Source organism: Capra hircus, chromosome 14 (genome assembly GCF_001704415.2).
Source record: "Capra hircus breed San Clemente chromosome 14, ASM170441v1, whole genome shotgun sequence".
Taxonomy (NCBI): Eukaryota; Metazoa; Chordata; class Mammalia; order Artiodactyla; family Bovidae; genus Capra; species Capra hircus.
The window spans coordinates 45,145,506-45,167,246 of NC_030821.1; the positions used below are offsets into that span (position 1 = coordinate 45,145,506).

At 38.4% G+C, this 21,741-nt stretch overlaps 1 protein-coding gene across 15 annotated transcripts in view; it reads left to right on the top strand.

Annotated features, from left to right (window-relative positions):
* Window positions 1-21,741, top strand: part of STAU2 (staufen double-stranded RNA binding protein 2) — a 313,509-nt gene that overhangs the window by 103,894 nt on the left and 187,874 nt on the right. For all 15 annotated transcript variants that reach the window (XM_018058416.1, XM_018058411.1, XM_018058409.1 and 12 more), the window contains 4 exons: window positions 3,454-3,613; window positions 4,845-4,952; window positions 6,987-7,199; window positions 12,249-12,386. In XM_018058416.1, coding sequence (XP_017913905.1) covers window positions 3,454-3,613; window positions 4,845-4,952; window positions 6,987-7,199; window positions 12,249-12,386 — 619 coding nt within the window. The remainder of the gene's footprint in view (window positions 1-3,453; window positions 3,614-4,844; window positions 4,953-6,986; window positions 7,200-12,248; window positions 12,387-21,741) is intronic.

A 21,741-nucleotide genomic window follows, 5' to 3' on the forward strand; every position in this document is an offset into this window, starting at 1 on the left:
GCAATTAAAAATGAGAACATATGACATATAATGAAAACACATTTAACATATTTTATCTTAAAAGAAAATGTGGGGTAGGCCAAGAAAATTGACTTTAAAAATGTAAAACAGTACCTTTTTTTTTCATACTCACTCTGGATTTCTCTGCTACATTTGACATTGTTGATTATCCCTTCCTCTGACATTGTGTTGTAATTTCTTTCCTAACTCTGACCCTCTTTCATCTCTTTCACTGCCGTCTATTATTTCCCCTGCCTTTTGATCATGGGTATTCATCAGATCCCAGCCTTAGGCTCTTTTTTTCTTTTTTGGGGGATGTTTTTACACTTACCCTTTCCAGGTGCTTATCCACTCAACATGGTTTCAATTACTACCTCCCAAATCTCATCTTCAGTACTGATGTACATTTCTAGTCCTTCACCTTCAGTAAACCTTCACTGATGAGTCCCATCTGCCTGTGAATTCTTACACAATGGGCTGTGTGCAGTTTATCTCAGGTTGACTATAGAAGTCTGCCTCTTGGACACCAATAACCATCTAAACCTTAGTGGTAACTTGATTGGCTTTTCTTTGCTTAAAAAGAGACATTTTCCAGCACTGGAGTGATTTTTAACTTAATTTTTCAGTGTTTCAATGATAAATCCAGCATTCCATCAAAACTAATTCTGTTAGTTTTACTCAGTTCCCAATTCAGTGGTCATGGTTCTGTCTTCATTTCACTTGACTTGTAAAGTAGCATTTGATAGGATTGACTCTTCCCTCCTCCTGGATATTCTTTGTCCCCATTTAGCTTTCAGGAAGGATATTCTGCTTGCTTGGTTTTCCTCCTATCACTCCCTCCCACAGAGTTCTCACTGTCTTATGGCTTTAAATTTCACATATATATATATTGTGGAGAAGGCAATGGCAACCCACTCCAGTGTTCTTGCGTGGAGAATCCCAGGGACGGGGGAGCCTGGTGGGCTGCCGTCTATGGGGTCGCACAGAGTCGGATACGACTGAAGCGACTTAGCAGCAGTAGCATGTATATATTGATGATTCCCAAATTTTATCTCCACCTTGGACCTCTTTCCTGAAATCCAGACTTACTAGATCTGACTGTCTGTTTAACATCTTCATTTGGATGTCTAAAAGACTGAATAACTCAACATCTCCAAACCAGAGCTGCTGATATTCATCCCCAACAAACCCATTCTTTTTGTGGTTTTTACCAACGTGGCACTCCATCTTCCAGTTTCTCATGTCAGAAATTCTGGCGTCTTCCTCGACTCCTCTCTCATATTCCATACCCAGTGCTTCGGTAAACCCATCTTCTCTACTTCTGAAATTCGTCCAGAATCCAAGTGCTTGCCATTGCTTCCCTTGCTGTCACCCTAGTTCAGGCCCCCGTATTATTGCAGTAGCTCTTTACAGATATCCTGTGTCTGCCATTGTTCCTCTACAGTCTGTTCTCAACGTCACAGTCAGATGATCTTTCCAAGGTCTAAGTCGATTATGTCACTTCTCTCCTTAAAGCCTTCTGGTGGCTGGCCATTTCACTCAAGGTAGAAGTCAGATCCTCGCAGTGATTTCTAAGGAATGCCCTATGGCATCTGAGCACCAGTTCCAGCTCTTAGCCTACCTTCCTTTACACCCTCAGCTCTCACCTGGTGGGAATCCTCTGAATTGCTTCAACATTCCTGACGCTCGGCTGCCTCAGAGCCTTTGTACTTGGTGTTTTCAGTCCTTATAAGCCCTGTTCTGGATATCTGTATGGTTTCCTTCTTCACTTGCTCGAGCTCTTCAAAATTGTCACCTTCTCAGTGAGACACTCACTGATCACTCTTATCTGCCCCTCTTTTCCTCAACCCTCAGCCCAATCAAGGGAAGAAGAAACAACAAGAATTTCATATTTTACTTTTATTGGGACTCCAGGCAACAAATATGAATGACTTCAAAAGAGTAGTTGGCAAAAAAGGAGAAAGCCGCTAAACGTACAAATGACACCAGAAGACCATATTGCAATCAGATCTACAGCTCTTGGATAATTGCTTGATTCTTTCCAGAGACTTTCAGTATTTCATTCACTGCCATTACCAGTGAATGAATTAAATCACTGCTTTTGTTCAGATGGTGTCACTTGTGTTTTTATTGTAATCTTAATATATGCAATTTTTTAAAATTTCACTCTTGAACCTTCCCTTCTTTTTCTGTTTAAAATGTATATGGAACTTCCGTGATGATCCACTGGCTAAGACTCCATTCTCCCAATGCAGGGAGCCCAACTTCCATCTCTGGTCAGGGAACTAGATCTGTGTGCCTCAACTAAGAGCTGGCACAGCCAACTAAATAAATATTAAAAAACAACATGTATTTCTAACATCCCTAGATATTCTACCTATTTATTTTATTTATTGTCTGTCTTCTCCACTGTAAGGTATGTTTTTGTTTGCTGTGATATTCCCTCATCATAAAAAGGTGCCCATAAATAATTGTTAAATTAATAGATTATATTGCATAGCCTCTTAATTTCTTCTGTTTGTCCTTTCTTCTTACAGCCCCCTTACAATCTCCCCTCATGTTGGCATCATTGCAGCTTTCTAATTATGCTTCCTCTCAGTCTCATTAAACACAAACCTGCTAAAAGTTTTCACTTTAAATACATTTTATTATGGTTCTTTCTGCTTTAGAATTGGCTGAAACTCCCCATTCTTTCTTATGTTGAATCTGCTCTCCTTAGTACTTTGCAAAGTACTTCCTACTTTACAGTAGTGGTTCCATCTGTCTGCCCTTCCCACGTCTAATCGTGGTTACCTTCTGCTGAGAGCATGGCAGTCTGCATATTGTCACCTGGATGGTTTTGCCTGTTTTCTTGCCTCTGTGGCAGATCCCCATCTTCCAGCCCCAGACCATTTGGCTCACTTCTGTCAAAATGTAACTGAAAACTTGTTGCCAGGAAGTCTTCTGTGATACGATGAAATAATTTTTACAGTATTGTTATGTTTAATGTTTTCCAAAATACATTTTTTATGGAGATCAGCATATATGCTTTATTATCGATATATATGCCGACTCACATTTTATCTTTTATAAATACATTTGTGAGGTAAAACTTTACTGAGGTTACTAGGAGGTTATAATGGATCTGGGCTTCCCAGGTGGCACTAGTGGTAAAAAACCCACCTGCCAGTGCAGGGGACATAAGAGACTTGGGCCTGATCCCTGGGAAGCTCCCCTGGAGGAGAGCATGGGAACTCACTCCAGTGTTCTTGCCTGGAGAATCCCCATGGATAGAGGAGCCTGGCGCGCTACGGTCCATGGGGTCACAAAAGTCGGACACGACTGGAGTGCCTTAGCACACATGCACATAGTGGATTATACCTTCCTATTTACATTTTAAACAAAACAAATTTTACTAATGATTACAGTGATTTTTATTGAACTTATATTAACATTTTCATTTTCTTACTTTAGGTATCATTGCCCAGTGCCCAAGATCTTTTACGTTCAGCTGACTGTAGGAAATAATGAATTTTTTGGGGAAGGGAAGACTCGACAAGCCGCTAGACACAATGCCGCGATGAAAGCCCTTCAAGCACTGCAGAATGAACCTATTCCAGAAAAATCAGCTCAGGTGGGTCCCTGCAGTGTGTGGCAGTCTATCTCTAATAGCTGCCCAGGGAGATTACTGAGAAGACAAAGAAACGCTTCTTTATGAATAGAGGAAGTCTGTGCTAGTAGAATGGAACACTGGATCGGCTGTGGCGGCGCCTCAGCTCACCCGTGGGCTCGGTTAGACTCTGTGTCTTGTTGGGATGGCCTTGCCTTCGAGCACTTTGGCTCAGCCTAGGGAGTCCACTTCCCAGGCAGGGCAGGATTTGGGAATGTGAGCAAGGATGAGAAATAACATTCGTTTACTTTGCATTGAGTGCTGTGTTTTATTGAGCATGAATTACATTGTGTTAATTCACCTAGAATCAAGGAGTTTAAAGTGGAGGAGATATTTATGGATTTTTTTAGTCCTACTTTATTTTACCAGTGAGGTTATTCGAAGCAGATATTCAGTATCTTCACTCATTCCCATGGTTTCAGTTGCTTCCTCTGTTGACTTCAAAATGGTGTCTTTAGTTCAGGAGTGTCTAATAAGTCCCCTTCTTATTGAGTTCTCCACTTCGTTATTTGAAGCTAGAGGTCCAGCCTTTAGTTTGCCCTTCCTCAAGCCTGTTGTCCCTCCCGCTTTGAGATTTATCTTAGTTAATGGCAGACTTAGTATTTTTGTCCTTGTGCACTCTCATCGTGACTCTTAACGTTTGCTTCGCAGTCTTTCCACTAAGTCCTAAGCTTCTTGACAGCAAGAATACTGTCTCTTGATCTCTCTAAGGCTTACGTGGTGTTCAGCATGTGTAAGGCTCCAGAAGGAAGTGTTAAATAGGTGCAGAGCCAGACGCAGAGCTCCAGCATTCTGGCTTGCATCCTATACTCTTTCTGCAACTTAGTCTTCATAGAAGATTAAATATCACATGCTGGTGGAGATACTGTGTGTGTGTGAGAGAGAGAGAGAGAGTGATGGAGGTCTGTAAAGAGAACTAAGTCTGGGGATATCTACATCAGATTAGTGTTTATTTGAGTAAAGGGTTTCCACACTCAGCATTTATCCTTCTACTCTGAGGGAAAAAACTTAAAACCAAATCATAAGAAGCCTCTCAGCAAAGCCCTTGACTGCAGTGGTCCCATGGGAATCCACAGGATCCAGTCTGGTTTCCTGTGATGTGTAAGATAGGTTCTCTTGATTGTTCAGTACATGTAAAGCTTGTTACAAAGTGAAGATTCAGTGTTGTCCTATTTTTTTTGTGTGTGTGATTTAGAATTGCGAATCAGGAAAAGAAATGGATGATGACAAAGATGCAAATAAGTCTGAGATCAGCTTAGTGTTTGAAATTGCTCTGAAGAGAAATATGCCCGTCAGTTTTGAGGTATGTGTTCAGCAGAGATCTCCCATTTTTTTTCCCTCCTTGCTCCTCATTGTTTTAAACAAACAAACAAAACAAATCTGACAAATAAAATTTTAGCATCCTGAAAGAATCAATGTGCTGCCTCTGTTTGAGCTGTCATGGAGTGACGCAGGCCCTAAGAGATCAGAGCTTGCAGTGTCATGGAGTCCTCCCAGTCTCTTTGGCTTTTCTGTGTTCAGCCATTTGTTTCATCATAAAATTTATTTTCCAAATTTAAGATAATTTATAGTAACCTATAAGATTTGGCATTTTGATAAGGTCACATTGAAAATATTCAATATATAATTAACATTTAGTCACATGTATATATTAATATTTAATTTCTTTTAAATTTATGGAGCCCAAAATATAAATTTTACCTTTTAACTTTACATTTAACCTTTACTGATAAGTCACTAAGACATAATTAAGCAGTTCTCTAGTTTAAAACTGGATAAATATGTCATAAAATATTTGTAAAATTATGTGGCATTTAAAAAAGAAATAATATTAAATTGTTATAACACCTCCTTTATTAAGAGGTCACTAATTTTGCAACTCAAGTATTTAGGAAATAGGCAAAACCCAGGAATAAGCTGAAACAATTGAGGAATATTTTCCCTCAAATTATGTTTTGTTCACCTGTTGGAAAACTCATGCTTTACTCGCTGGCAGGATCTACTCACCTCAACTGAGAGCCTGTTTTCTTTCTTAAACATAATTCTGTTACAAGTTGTGTTGTTACCTGATTTCTCAGCCCATAGCAGATTAAAGGCGGCAGAATGAAGAAGGCAGGAAGAGAATGTACCTGAGGGCCTATTGGTCCCAGCGAGCAATGATAGGGAAAATATGGAAAACCTATCAAAAGTAACTGCATTTAACTTGAAAGTCTTTGGAAGATGGGGCCTTTTAAATGCTAGGCGAACAGGAACAGTTTTAAAAGTTAGATGTCCTTAGAGGCCTTAGATGTCCTTAGTGTAGAATATTTCATGTTCATAATGGTGATCTAATGTGAGCAGTAAGAGGCTGAATATTTAGTCAGTAAAATATATATGTATATTTTTTGAGAAAGATGTCTATCAAAGTGGTTAAACAGTTTTGGCGTTTCAATCTGTAAGCTTAAATTACTTGGAAAGTAAGCTTATCATAAATTACTTTATCCTCAATAATACTGGATTATTGAGGTACTGTATCTTTTCTTCATTGGTATCCAGTATTAGAAGATAAAATTTTAATATAATAGTCAATGGTGAACTATTTAAATAGGGTATTTTTTTAATAGGTCAGGCTTTGACAGACACAATGAGGTTTTGAGCACTCAGGTCTTGGAAGGCATTTTGCTTCCCAAAATTGGCATAGTTTAAAAAGAGCTTGTTAAATACAGGATTTAGGAACATTCATAGCTGACAGATTCATAATCCATTACTCTAGAAAGCTAGGTATTTTTATGGCAAATTTACTTACCTATTTAAGACCATGTCACAGAGAGTAAATATTCCTTATTGTAAGACAGCCTTTGAGGTCTCCATCAAAAATAGATGATTTTTCATCTATCACCTGTTTGTGAGAGGCTTCCACATGCAAGATGCTTCATAAGTTATAGAACTCCAGTGAGACATACTTCTTGTACTCCAGTAACTTATTCACACAGAGGAGAAAGTTAGATATGTATGCAGTAATGGTATGTTTTATTATCTTTTATTATCCTTATTTTCTGTCCCATAAGAAACAGGGCAACCATAATTAGAATTGCCTTTTTTAAGCTAGTAAAACACAGTTTTGACCATGACTTAATATGTTTATTTAGATTTCTGTTTTTTCCAATGTAATTCATTAAGCATCATAAGTATGAGTCTCTGTATAATGAGTTCGTAATAGTTTTATTGAAGAAATCCATAATTTTGGCATTATTCTTAATAATTTCAATTTTGATTTTTATATGATCATTAAGAAAGATTCATGCCATAAAAACCCATCTTAAGTCCCTGTATTGAATCTTTTACTTATATTTAATAGGTTATTAAAGAAAGTGGACCACCACACATGAAAAGCTTTGTGACCCGTGTGTCAGTGGGAGAGTTCTCCGCTGAAGGAGAGGGAAATAGCAAAAAACTCTCCAAGAAGCGTGCTGCAACCACTGTGCTACAGGAGCTTAAGAAACTTCCACCTCTGCCTGTGGTTGAAAAGCCAAAACTATTTTTTAAAAAACGCCCTAAAACAATAGTAAAGGTAAGTGTATGCTTGTGAATGTTATACTATATATATATAATATATATATTTATTATAGTGCATGCATGCTAAGTCGCTTCAGTTGTATCCAACTCTTTGCAACCCTATGGACCATAGCCCGCCAGGCTCCGTGGTCCATGGGATTCTCCAGGCAAGAATACCGGAGTGGATTGCCATACTCTCCTCCAGGGGATCTTCCCCTGGTAACTCTAGCTAAAAGTTTTTCCGTAGGACAGGCACCTAAGCCTGTGAGTTATAAGCAGAATCCGGGTTGGACATGTGTCTGTAAGTGAATAGTAATTCTGTTTTGCTTTTAGACACTTGTATACTTGGGTTCATTCATGAAATAATAATACCTTGCATATTTATAGCTTTTATGTTTAAAAAATACTTTCTCAGTCATGAACACCTTTGGTAAAATTCTCATCATGATGAAGGTACATGTTGCCCCTCATTTTACAAATAAGGTTTTATGAAACACGTTCAAAGAATTTGCTTGCTTGTGTTCACCGATCACGTGTGGCACCCTGAGCTACTGATCCATAATCCAGCATTCTTTGTGCAGTCCACACTGCTGTGTGGTAACTTCCCAAGATTTTAGGCCATGGTGATAGGACGCAGAGTGATAACTGCATGAGTAACACTCACGCTGATGACAGCAGCCGCGGCAGCAGACCGCAAGTATAAAGCACTTGGTGTGCCAGACGGGGCTCCAGTGCTTCATATGCTGAATCACATTTAATCCACATAGCAGCCCTCGGGCTTCCCTGTTAGCGCAGTCGGTAAAGAATCCTGCAGTGCGGGAGACCTGGTTTGATTTCAGGGTTGGGAAGATGCCCTGGAGAGGGGCATGACAACCCACTCCAGTGTTCTTTCTGGAGAATCCCCATGGACAGAGGAGCCTGGCGGGCCACAGTCCATGGGGTCGCAGAGTTGGAGACGACTGAGAGACTGAGCACGCCTCGGAGGTCATGGGATGGCCTGGTTTCTGTTCTCTCAGGCATGAGTGCCTTTTCAGAGAAGAATGTAGAGCCACACGGCTTTTCAGGATGTTGTGATTCTCTTTTATGGAATCAGATTTTGCGTACATTAATCAAAAAAAAATTAAGGCATAGTTCAGAGGAATGAGATGAATAATAATTGAACTTACATCACAGGATTGTTACATGTTACTCAAGATGATACATAGAATGCATGTTATTATTATTAAATGTGTATTAACAGTAGAAATAGTAAGTACTCAATAAATATTTGTTGTTTGTTGTTTAGTCGGTAAGCTATGTCCGACTCTTTGTGACCCCATGGACTGTAGCCTGCCAGACTCCTCTGTCCATGGGATTTCCTGGGCAAGAATACTAGAGTGGGTTGCCATTTCCTCCTCCAGGCCACCTTCCCAACCTAGGAATCGAACCCACGACTCCTGCTTGGCAGGTGGATTCTTTACTACAGAGCCACCTGGGAAACCCATTCAATAAATACTAGCTTTTGTTATTTTGTATCTCGTTCTGTCTGTTCACATTTTATATGTAGATGAATGTCTCCATGGTCTGTTTTCCTAAATTCTTTTGTATATAAAATCTACATACAGCTTATCCATAGTGGAAGAACAGTGCTCTACATTACTGCAAAACTGTTCACATTAACTTGCAGCTAATCTATTAAACTAAACCTAATCTCAAATTAAGAATAACCAGCCTTTAGTCTAAAAAAAGATCTATCATTTTTATAGTAGACTATAAATATAACTCCTGTTACTTTTAACTGTAGCCATTAAAAGCAAGAATATTGTTGAAATGTTATTTCCGAAAGAGGGGAGAAACATTTTGAACTTCAAAAATGATTTTTTGCTACTACCTCTATTATATATGCATTTAAAAAAATTTTTATTTTTACTTTATTTTACTTTACAATACTGTATTGGTTTTGCCATACATTGACATGAATCCACCACGGGTGTACATGCGTTCCCAAACATGAACCCCCCTCCCACCTCCCTCCCCATAACATCTCTCTGGGTCATCCCCGTGCACCAGCCCCAAGCATCCTGTATCCTGCATCGGACATAGACTGGCGATTTGTTTCTTACATGATAGTATACATGTTTCAATGCCATTCTCCCAAATCATCCCACCCTCTCCCTCTCCCGCAGAACTTTCTTCCTGTCCACCATTCAGATCTCAGCTTACACTCAACTTCCTCAGGGAAGCCTTCTCTGGTTCTCCCTGACTCCCACATTCGTTTCAGTTCAGTTCAGTTCAGTGGCTCAGTCGTGTCCGACTCTTTGCGACCCCATGAATCGCAGCACGCCAGGCCTCCCTGTCCATCACCAACTCCCGGAGTTCACTCAAACTCACGTCCAGTGATGCCATCCAGCCATCTCATCCTCTGTTGTCCCCTTTTCCTCCTGCCCCCAATCCCTCCCAGCATCAGAGTCTTTTCCAGTGAGTCAACTCTTCACATGAGGTGGCGAAAGTACTGGAGTTTCAACTTTAGCATCATTCCTTCCAGAGAACACCCACATTCATTTAGCCCCCTGCATTTTTCCTCACATACATCACACTTGGAATTACTTGTATCATATCTGTCTTATGTTAAAGTCTATAGATATTCTCTGAAATGTAAGGTTATTTTGAGAAAGCAACATGGATACAGTGAGTTGAAATCTAGGTTAATTTTGAGTATGATCAGACCTTATAATGGGCCAGTAAGTGGATCACCTTAGATAGTATCTTGGTTTTCACTGTTTTAGTCACTTCCTTAAATCTTTTACATCTAGGTTCTACCATTCCTTATAATGCAATAGAAACAGAAGATATCTGTTGATGATTTACCTTGATTTTATTTAGAATAATGAAGCTATCACATTGTCTCATTTGAACCTCTTAATCACTCTGAGATGTAGATATTATCCTCATTTTAAAGATGAGGTTCTTGGTGTTTAAGAAACTTCCCTCAGATCACAGAGTAGAGTCAGGTTTCCGGTCCAGTCACGTCTGATGCCAGTGCCAGTTTCAAACTGGTTGGTTGTGAACTCCTTTTGGATTTTAATTTACTCTACAGAGTTGCCTTGTTAAAATGTAAGACTACCTGATGGTGTCTTTGAATTTATATTCTCAATTTTAATGTAATTCTCTTCTACAAGATAAGGCCTCAGAGAAGGTTTTCTGCTGTTGGAGATAAAAGTTTTCTGGATAAGATTATCCTTACTGGTTTATTGTTGTTATTATTGTTATTACTGCTGAATGTGATTTTGGCGTTGTGTCTGAGAAATCATTACCTAACCAAACCAGAAAAATTTCTTCTGTATTTTCTTTATGAAGTTTTAGATATTACATTTAAGCCTATGAGTGATTTTGAGTTAATGTTTGTGTGATGTGTGGATTGAAATTTATGTTCTACACGTGAATATCCAGTTGTTCCAGTACCATTGGTTGAAAGGCTACTCTTTCTCCACTGAATGGCTTTTGCACCCTTGTCGGCCGTGTGTGTATGGCTCTATTTCGGGTTGCCTTCTGTTTCAGTGATTTCTTTCTCTCTCTTTATGCCAGTTCTACACATACTGTCTTTTTTTTTTTTTGGCTGTGTCAGATCTTAGTTGTAGCACACTGAATCTTTGTTGCATCATGCGAGCTGTTTTGTTGCAGTGCATGGACTCTGGTTGTAGTGCACAGGCTTAGTTGCCCTGTGACATATGGGATATTAGTTCCCCGACCAGGGATTGAACCTGCATCCTCCGCAGTGCAAGGCAGATTGTTAACCACTGGACCACCAGGAAGTTCTGGTACCACACATACTGACCTGATTATTATAGCTTTATAATAAATCTTGAAATCAGGTATTTGGATTCCTCCAACTTTGTTCTTTTTTTCAAGGTGTTTTGATTATTTTCCCTTTGCATTTCCACGTGAATTTTAAACACTGGCTTATTAATTATTACCCAAAAAGAGCATGCTGGGGTTTTGATTGGGATTGCAGAGAATTGGTAGATCAGTTGGAAGACAATTGACTTTTTAAAACTATTGGATCTGTCGCTCCATTAATGTGTGTCTGTCCACCTATTGAGACCTTATTTAATTTCACCAGTGTTTTATAGTTTTAATGGAGTATATATAAATTATATCATACTTTATATATTGTTCTGTGCTTGTTCTTGCCACTTAACATTTTTTTTCTTAAAGTCATTCATCTTGATGCAGGTAGCAGTACTTAAATCTTAATTTTCACTGCTGTATGCCTTTTCACTGTATGAACATGCCATAAGGTTATTTTAGTTTTTCTTTTTTGCTATTTTAAATAATGCAGCTGTGGATATTCCTATACAAATGAACTGGCACATTTGGGTAACAGTGTTTTAGATGAATAGACTACTGAGAATGGATCATGGGCTTTACTAGACATTGACAAATTGTTTCCCAATTTATATTAAGATCAGCACTGTATAAGTTTTTGTTACTCCCCATCTTCACTAGTTGGTATTGTCAGACTTCTTAATTTTTACTAAATTGATAAGTGTGAAATAGTACCTCACTATGGTTTTAATATGCATTTTGAATCTTAATGAGATGAATTATCTTTTTATGTTTTTTTCTTCTGTTAAATATCTGTTCATCTCATTTGTTCAATTTTTTTAGATTGTCTTTTTCTTAATAAGTTTTAGGTGTTTTAAAATATATATTTTGGATACTGGATACATCTTTTTTTAGTTATATATATTGCAAATATCTCTTCTCAGTTGATAGCTTCTTTCTTTTTGGTGTTTTTTGATGAATACAAGTTGTGAAACAACTCCTACTGTATTAAAGAGTTTAAAAGGATAGTTGACCCAACTTACCAATAATACCTGTGAGCCCTAAATCCTCTAGAAACTCTACTTTCAGATTAACTTTATGATTTTCCTTTATGAACTGTCTTGATTTTCATTTATATCCTCCAGTCACAGTTTTGGGGTGCAGGGGAGGAGGTAAAAACCATGGTTTCTTTAAGGATCCAGTAAGAAGTTTTACAAGCATGTTTCATATTTTGAAATTTTTTTCTTCAATTATTTTTTAGGCTGGACCAGAATATGGTCAAGGAATGAACCCCATTAGCCGCCTGGCTCAGATTCAACAGGCCAAAAAGGAAAAGGAGCCAGATTACGTTTTGCTTTCAGAAAGAGGAATGCCTCGACGCCGGGAATTTGTGATGCAAGTATGTCTCACTTTTATATGAAAAGATTTTTTTTTAAACTACTGAAAACATTTAGAAATCCTGAGGCTAGAATAGAGATATGGTGGGACGGAAGACTAGGAATTAATAGTAGAAGATAAAACTGTTTACACTTAAAGTGTTCATTCCCTCCAGATCCATCTACCAACTTGGTTGGAACATTCAAGTGTCAAGGACATGTCAGACTGGAGAGTGTGAGGTTTCAAAGGGACCATGAGCTCACCCAGAGTTCTTCATTGAGAACGCCTATCTCTAACTTAATGTGTTGCAATTTGCAGCTGGAGTCTGTTAACTACTGGGAATAAAAGACAGATGGAATTAGAAACATAATTTAGAAGGATGGAGGTAGTAGGTGAAACAGGGCCAAGAGCATGAGCTTTCAGGTCATTAGAGAAATTGAGAAAAGAGGGTTAGCTGGCTGCCTAACTTTGGTGAACACAGAGGGGCTCTGAGTTGCTGAGAGATTTAAGTGCTGCTTTGTACAGCCTGGAAACTTGAAGAGTGGTTGCTGGTGTATTGGTCTATGGGTGGGGACTGGGAGTGAGGTCAAATGCCTAAAATGCCCTCCTTTTTAAATCCTACCTGTCCATCTTCATTTACCAACTCAAGTCTCAGTATCATAGAAACCTTTCATTTTTATTATGAAAATTTCAAGCATATTCAAAGATGGATGGATATGTTTAATAGTACACAATAAAGGACAGTATAATGGAAGAGCATAATGGCCTCTTGGGGACTATGCCCATCATCCAAAAACAACAGTGAAGATTTTTTTCTTATATTAGGTATGGTTAATTAGAATCCTCTAGCACCCAGTCTATATTAAATTCTATTTATGGTCCCAACAGTTTTTGTTAGGTTATGGGCTTCCCTGGTAGCTCAGCTGGTAAAGAATCTGCCTGCAATTCAGGAGACCCCAGTTCAATTCCTGGGTTGACAGGGGAATGGCTACCCACTCCAGTATTCTTGCCTGGAGAACTCCATGAACAGAGGAGCCTGGCAGGCTAGAGTCCATGGGGTTGCAAAGAGTCAGAAGTCACTACTGAGCGACAGCAGGCTTGTCAGAGAAGCTTTTCCAGTCAAACCTGTGGATCTCACGTTTAATATAACCCAGTTACAATCAATAGATGTTAATTAAGTGCTGACCGTGTGGCAGACATCTTGACTCAAGCATAATATCTCATGTTGACTAACTTCTTGTGCATGTCAAAGTTTTACCTTCCTTCCTAATTTATAACCTCCATGTTCCTTTATCTCACAGTACCCAATATAGTGGTATGTATATAGTAGAATCTTATAAACCTGTGAGGTATATTTGTTGCCTGCTTGACTGAGAGCTAGTATGTTTGACGTTTGTTGGAGATATAAACTTACGTTGTAGTTACAAGTAAACCATGGTTGTTAACTTAGATGTCCAAAGAGGAGGGATTCTGCTGTGGTTACTAAACGTATGGTTTTCTAGATGTCATTAGGACCCAGAGCAGTGTTGTTATAGTATTTTTTTACTTTGTAAAGTATGTGCACCATTTTTCTTTTTACATTCTTAACTTTGAGGAGTTCTAGAAAGTATTTTTTTGAACTCTAAAACTTGAGGGAAAAAAGATCCACCCCCCCCCACACACACACATTTTAGACCTGTATTACAAATAAAAACTGGCTTTGACTTTATTAAACAATTCCTTTCCTGTGGAATATACCGAGTACCCCTTTTGAAAGAGGAATTTAGAATATCTTAGGCCAGCTTCCATTTTATGGGTATTCATAAACATTCTAGTCAAACAGGAACATTTGGCTGTGCTTTTAAATGTTTTCACACTGAATTCATACTGTTTTTTCCTTCTTCTGAAAGCCCCAGTGGATTCATTACAGTGTTGCTGTAACTTCATCAAAGTAAAGGGATTTGTATAAACTGCTTGAACAATGTTATCATTTGTTATAATGGAATCATTATTATTGAATGTGGAAGTAAACGATCTAAAGATAATATGCTATATTTGTCTATCACCAGAAAAACCCCACAAATAAATGTGTGTTATAAAATGGATGTCGTTACTTGTATTGATTACTAGGTAAAGGAAAATTTCCAGTGACACTATTTGGACATTTAGGTCCAGAGCAAATTTTTTCCTTTTTTGGAAAGGGGTATTTCAATTTTTCAAAGAGAAAATATTGATAACTAAATTAATTGTGTATCAGCACATTTTATTATTTGTATCATATGTTAATTTTTCTACCTATCTGTGATTAAGATCTCAGGTTTGGTTTTTTTTTTTAAGACTGCAGGTTTTAAAAAATGTATATTAAGGAAATTTCATTAATTTTTTGGTAAATGCTGTTTTACCAGACTTCTTGTTAGTTTTTTGAAAACTTCATTAATGAATTAATTTATTATTTAAAACAATAGTATCTTGAATTTTTGTCGGGGAGGAGACTGCATTGTATAGCATGTGGGATCTTAGTTTCCTGACCAGGGATCAAAGCCATGCCCCCCAGTGTGGTAGTGCAGAGTCTTAACCCCTGGACAGCCAGTGAAGTCCAGAGGATTTAATTGATTTGTTTAAAGACAAAAATCTAGTCATCATAAGTTCATTGTGTAGTAAAATAATTGAGCTTCTTTGCAGAAAAATTTACATTTTAATGTAAAAATCTTACAGTAGTCATAAATCTTGGAAGCTTTCTAGGAAGATGACTTTTGGAGGTTTACTTACATGCTTTATCGTTACTTAGTCACTAAGTCATGTCTGACTCTTTTGCAACCTCATGGACTATAGCCCACCAGACTCCTCTCTCCATGGAATTTCCTAGGCAAGAATACTGGAGTGGGTTGCCATTTCCTTCCCCAGGGTATCTTCATGAACCAGGGATTGAAGCTGTGGCTCCTTCATTGGCAGGTGGATTCTTTATACCGCTCAGCCACCATGGAAGCCTATTTACATGCTTACTGACTTTTATAATGAAGTGATTTTTTTTTTTTTTTTTTTTGAGTGCTCATTGTAAGTGCTGGCAGGGAACCAAAGTCCTTTAGCACAGTGGTCTTTTTCAGTCCTAACAAATAACTCTGGGGTAACCAGCTACTCACAAGCTATTGAACCATGGAACTATTAAAGCTCGTGTTAGGCAAGGGGTGGGTGAATAGGAAAAATGAATCTGGAAGCACTTCTGGAAGTAAGTCTTCAGGTGTCAGAGTAGGTCAGACGGAAAGCCAGCAGACTCAGATCTAAAATGAATGCTGTGATGGGAACCCCCGTCCCAAGAACAGGAAACTAGAGGCAGAGGGCCTCAGGTTTGGGCAATAACTGAGATTTAAGGATGAAGGAGCCGAAGATTTGAATGAGAAGAGGTAGATAGCTTCTGAAAACAGTTGAAACATTTTTTTGCTTCTCCATTATCTTTCACTGCCATTTACTTTGGCAAGTCTCTTGACCCTCAGAGCAGTAGCAGTAGCAGAAGCTTCTGGCATCTTTCCAGCTTCAAGTTTTCCAGCAACAGCACAGGGTCTTGTGAAGCCAGGGAACACACCAAGCACTGGAAAAAACAATAGGTAGCAGAGGCTGGCTCTAGCCAGGGACTTGAAGACTTTGTATGTAGGGCCTGCTGTTCGGGTCAGGAGCAGGCCAACAGATACGGAAGGTGGTGCACGTTCACCCAACTCCAGGCACTAGATCGTGCTTCTAAGTGGGGGTCCATAAGACCACTGTTGATTTGTTATAATGTGGTTTCAGCAGAAAAAGCAAAATGAAGTGTTTCAAAAACATTGCACAGATTAGAACTATAAAATTTCTGATAGCTGTTAAGAGAGCCCTAAAAAAATTTTTTTTAATTCATTTATTTTTAATTGAAGAATAATTGCTTTACAGTAGTATGTCGATTTCTACCAAACATCAACATGAATCAACCATAGGTTTATCTATGTGCCCTCCCACTGGAACACGCCTGCCACCTCCCTACCCATCCCATCCCTCTAGGTTGTCACAGAGCCACAGTCTGAATTCCCTGAGTCATACAGCGAATTCCCATTGGCTCTCTATTTTACATATGGTAATGTATGTTTCCATATTGCTCTCTCCATATGTCCCACCCTCTCCTTCCTTCCCCCACCCCAGCCATGTCCTTAAGTCTCTTCTCTATGTCTGTGTCTCTACCGGTGCTCTGCAAATAGGTTCATCATTACCATCTTTCTAGATCCTATATATATGTGTGTTAATTTGTTTTTCTCTTTCTGATTTACTTCACTCTGTATAATAGGCTCTAGGTTCATCCACCTCATTAGGACTGACTCAAATGCGTTCCTTTTTGTGGCTGAGTAATATGAATGAGGGCTTCCCTGGTGGCTCAGAGGTTAAAGTGTCTGCCTGCAATGCGGGAGACCTGGGTTCAATCCCTGGGTTGGGAAGATCCCCTGGAGAAGGAAATGGCAACCCACTCCAGTATTCTTGCCTGGAGAATTCCATGGACTGAGGAGACTGGTGGGCTACAGCAGTCCATGGGGTTGCAAAGAGTCAGACACGACTGAACGACTTCACTCACTCACTCAGTATGAATGAACATTGAGTTCTCACAAATGCTTTTGTTCAGTTTATGTGGGTGATCATATGATTTGTCTCCTTAACTGATTAATATAGCAGATAACATTGATTGATTGAATTCTAAATGTTAGACCTACCTTAACATCTTTGAAATAAACTTAGTCATTATTTTCTTTTTTTTTCCACATTGCTTTGTTCAGTGCACTATTACATGGTTTAAACTAGCATTTATATTCATGAATGAAACTGGTCTTTAAATTTTTTTTCTTACACTTTTCTTGTTGGATTTTGAAACCAAAGTGATGCTTCACTGAATAATTGGGGATGGATTCCTCTTTTTTTTTTATTCTTGGATACATTTTTGTAAGAGTAGCATTATTCTTCCTTAAATATCAGGGAGAGCTTGCTAGAAGAGCTCTCAGAAGTTTTCATTGTGAAAAAGTTTTTAATTGTGGTTTTAACTTCTTTTGTAGTTATAGATTTATATAGTTAGGGGTTTATTCTGTACCAGTATTGGAAATGTGTATTGTCTAGAAATTTTTCCATTTTATTTAAATAATAAAAAATGTTAGCTGAATCATTCAGTACCCCTTATTATTTTGTAATGCTACAGAAGGTTCATAATCTCCCATCCTCATTCTTAATTGTGTCTTATTTTTTCTTGATCAGTCTCACCTTTGGTTTATCACTGTATTAATTTTTTCAGGGAACCAGCTTTTGGCTTTTTGAACTTCTCTGTTGTACTTTGTTTTATATTTCCTAAATTTTTGCTCTTGTTTCTGATGATCTGTTTCTTTGGATTTATTTTGCTGTTAGTAACTACTTGAGATGAATGGTTAGCTCATTACTCTTCTGCCTTTCTCTAAGCTTTTATGGCTTATATGTTTTCTTCTAAACCCTCTTTAGCTGCATCTTTCAAGTTTTGACATATTGTATTTCCATTATTACTTATTTAAAATATTTCCAGTGAGATGTCTTCTTTGCCCATAGATTATTTAGATTACATGGTTTAATTACCAAAATTGTGATTATCTTCTTGTCTGCTCCTTCTATCACTGACTGAGAACAATCTGTAAAAATAAATGCCACTTTCACTGTGTATTATCTGTTTCTCCATGTAATTTTTTTCCTTTTTTGTTTTCTGATTTGATTTTTATATTTGTATTATCTCAGCATATACATGACTAAAAAATCATTACCCAGCTCAGGAAATGTGCATGTGGATATAAGATGGCTGATGTATATTTAAATGTGTGGATGCACGTACATGTGTGCCTCTTGCTCACAAAAGAGAACTGTGGGATAGTTCTAATGATAAAAAGCTAACATTTATTGAGCAATTACGCTGTAATGCACACTGTAGTTTACATACATTTTCTTGTTTAATTTTCAGAGTAACACTGTTAGGTCATTGTATTACCCCTCTTTTACTAATGAAAAAACTGGGGCTTAGAGATATTAAATAATTTGAATCAGTTCATGGGAAATAATGGAGTTGGATCTCATACCCAAATCTGACTCAGAAGTCTTTGTTTTTAACCACAGTATTGTATTAATCTTTATACGTTCTCTTCAGAAACTATATAGTTTTTTAAATTTATTTTTTTTGGATTAAAGATTTTTTTATTGATATATAGTTGATGTACAATAGTATATGTTACAAGAGTACAGTATAATAATTTATAATTTTTAAAGGTTATACTCCATTTATAGTTACTGTGAAGTATTGGCTATATGGTCTTTGCTTTATAGTATATCCTTATAGCTTATTTTATATATACTAGTTTGCACCTTTTAATCCCCTGCCTCTATAGTGCCCCTCCCTGCTTCCCTCTCCCCACTGGTAACTACTAGTTTGTTTTCTATATCTGTAAGTCTGTTTCTTTTCTTTTTTTATATTTACTAGTTTGTTGTATTTTTAGATTCTATGTATAAGTGACATCATACAGTATTTGTATTTCTCTGACTTATTTCACTTAGTGTAATAGCCTTCAAGTTCATCCATGTTGTTTCAGATGGCAAAATTTCATTCTTTTTATGACTGTGTAGTATTCCACTGTGTATATAATTACCACATCTTCTTTATCCATTCATCTGTTGATAGACGCTGAGGTTGCGTCTTATCTTGGCAGTTGTAAACAATGCTGCTGTGAACGTTGAGGTGTGTGTATCTTCTTGAATTAGTGTTTCTGGTTTTTTTAGATACATACCCAGGAGTGGAATTGCTGGGACATATGGTAGTTCCTTTTTTTTTTAATGATTTTTACTGGAATATAATTGTTTTACAGTATTGTATTAGTTTTAAGTGTACGGCAAAATGAATCAGTTATACATATTCATGTTGTTGTTTAGTCGCTAGGTTATGTCTGACTCTTTTGTGACCCCATGGACTGTAGCCAGCAGGCTTCTCTGTCATGGGATTCTCCAGGCAAGAATACTGGAGTGGTTTGCCATTTCCTTCTCCAGGGGATCTTCCTGACACAGGGATCAAACCTGCGTTTGCTACCTTGCAGGCAGATTCTTCACCACTGGGCCACCTGGGAAGCATACATATACATATATTTACTCTTTTTAAGGTTCTTTTCCTACATAGGTATGAGTATTGAGTCGAGTTCCCTGTGTTATAAAATAGGTCCTCATTAGTGACCTATTTTATGTATCAGTTCAGTTCAGTCGCTCAGTCGTGTCTGACTCTTTGCGACCCCATGAATCGCAGCACACCAGGCCAACCTGTCCATCACCAACTCCCGGAGTTCACTCAGACTCACGTCCAGTGATGCCATCCAGCCATCTCATCCTCTGTTGTCCCCTTTTCCTCCTGCCCCCAATCCCTCCCAGCATCAGAGTCTTTTCCGGTGAGTCAACTCTTCACATGAGGTGGCCAGAGTACTGGAGTTTCACCTTCAGCATCATTCCTTCCAAAGAAATCCCAGGGCTGATCTCCTTCAGAATGGACTGGTTGGATCTCCTTGCAGTCCAAGGGACTCTCAAGAGTCTTCTCCAACACCACACTTCAAAACCATCAATTCTTCGGCGCTCAGCTTTCTTCACAGTCCAACTCTCACATCCATACATGACCACTGGAAACACCATAGCCTTGACTAGAAGGACTTTAGTTGGCAAAGTAATGTCTCTGCTTTTGAATATGCTATCTAGGTTGGTCATAACTTTTCTTCCAAGAAGTAAGCGTCTTTTAATTTCTTGGCTGCAGTCACCATCTGCAGTGATTGTGGAGCCCAAAAAAATAAAGTCTGACACTGTTTCCACTGTTTCCCCATCCATTTCCCATGAAGTGATGGGACCGGATGCCATGATCTTCGTTTTCTGAATGTTGAGCTTTAAGCCAACTTTTTCACTCTCTTCTTTCACTTTCATCAAGAGGCTTTTTAGCTCCTCTTCACTTTCTGCCATAAGGGTGGTGTCATCTGCGTATCTGAGGTTATTGATGTTTCTCCCGGCAATCTTGATTCCAGCTTGTTTCTTCCAGTCCAGCGTTTCTCATGATGTACTCTGCATAGAAGCTAAATAAGCAGGGTGACAATATACACCTTGACGTACTCCTTTTCCTATTTGGAACCAGTCTGTTGTTCCATGTCCAGTTCTAACTGTTGCTTCCTGACCTGTTGCATACAGGTTTCTCAAGAGGCAGGTCAGGTGGTCTGGTATTCCCATCTCTTTCAGAATTGTGCACAGTTGATTGTGATCCACACAGTCAAAGGCTTTGGCATAGTCAATAAAGCAGAAATGGATGTTTTTCTGGAACTCTCTTGCTTTTTCCATGATCCCGTGGATGTTGGCAATTTGATCTCTGGTTCCTCTGCCTTTTCTAAAACCAGCTTGAACATCAGGAAGTTCACGGTTCACGTATTGCTGAAGCCTGGCTTGAAGAATTTTGAGCATTACTTTACTAGCATGTGAGATGAGTGCAATTGTGTGGTAGTTTGAGCATTCTTTGGCATTGCCTTTCTTTGGGATTTGAATGAAAACTGACCTTTTCCAGTCCTGTGGCCACTGCTGAGTTTTCCAAATTTGCTGGCATATTGAGTGCGCACCTTCACAGCATCATCTTTGAGGATTTGAAATAGCTCAACTGGAATGCCATCACCTCCACTAGCTTTGTTTGTAGCGATGTTTTCCAAGGCCCACTTGACTTCACATTCCAGGATGTCTGGCTCTAGATTAGTGATCACACCAGTAGTGCATATATCTCTATTCCATTCTCCCAATTTATCCCTCCCCCCATTCTGTTTTTAGTTGTTTGGAGAAACTGCCGCATTGTGTTCCATAGTGGCTACACCAATTTGCATTCTCACCAGCAGTGTACAAGGGTTCTCTTTTGTCCCCATCCTTGCTGGCATTAGTTATTTGGGATATTTGTGATGATAGCCGTTCTGACAGGTTTGAGGTAATATCTCATGGTTTTTTAAATTTGCATTTCCCTCATGATTAGCAGTGCTGAACATCTTTTCATGTGCCTGTTGATCATCTCCATATCCTCTTTGGAGAAATGGGTATTCAGGTTTTCTGTGCATTTTAACATTATTTTAAATGGCAGCAATGTGAATTTTAGCCTTTTTAGTTTATTAATTCAAGTGAAGAATACTAAATGTAGTCATAATCAACTCTCTACAATGTGAATTTATTTTTCTGCTTACATAAATAAGTTTATTGTTTAAAAATTAAAGAATATAGAAATATGTAAGGAAATAAAAATGTTCTAAGACTGTTGGTTGGATAACATCACCAACTTGATGGACATGAGTTTGAGCAAGCTTCGGGAGTTGGTGATGGAGAGGGAAGCCTGGTGTGCT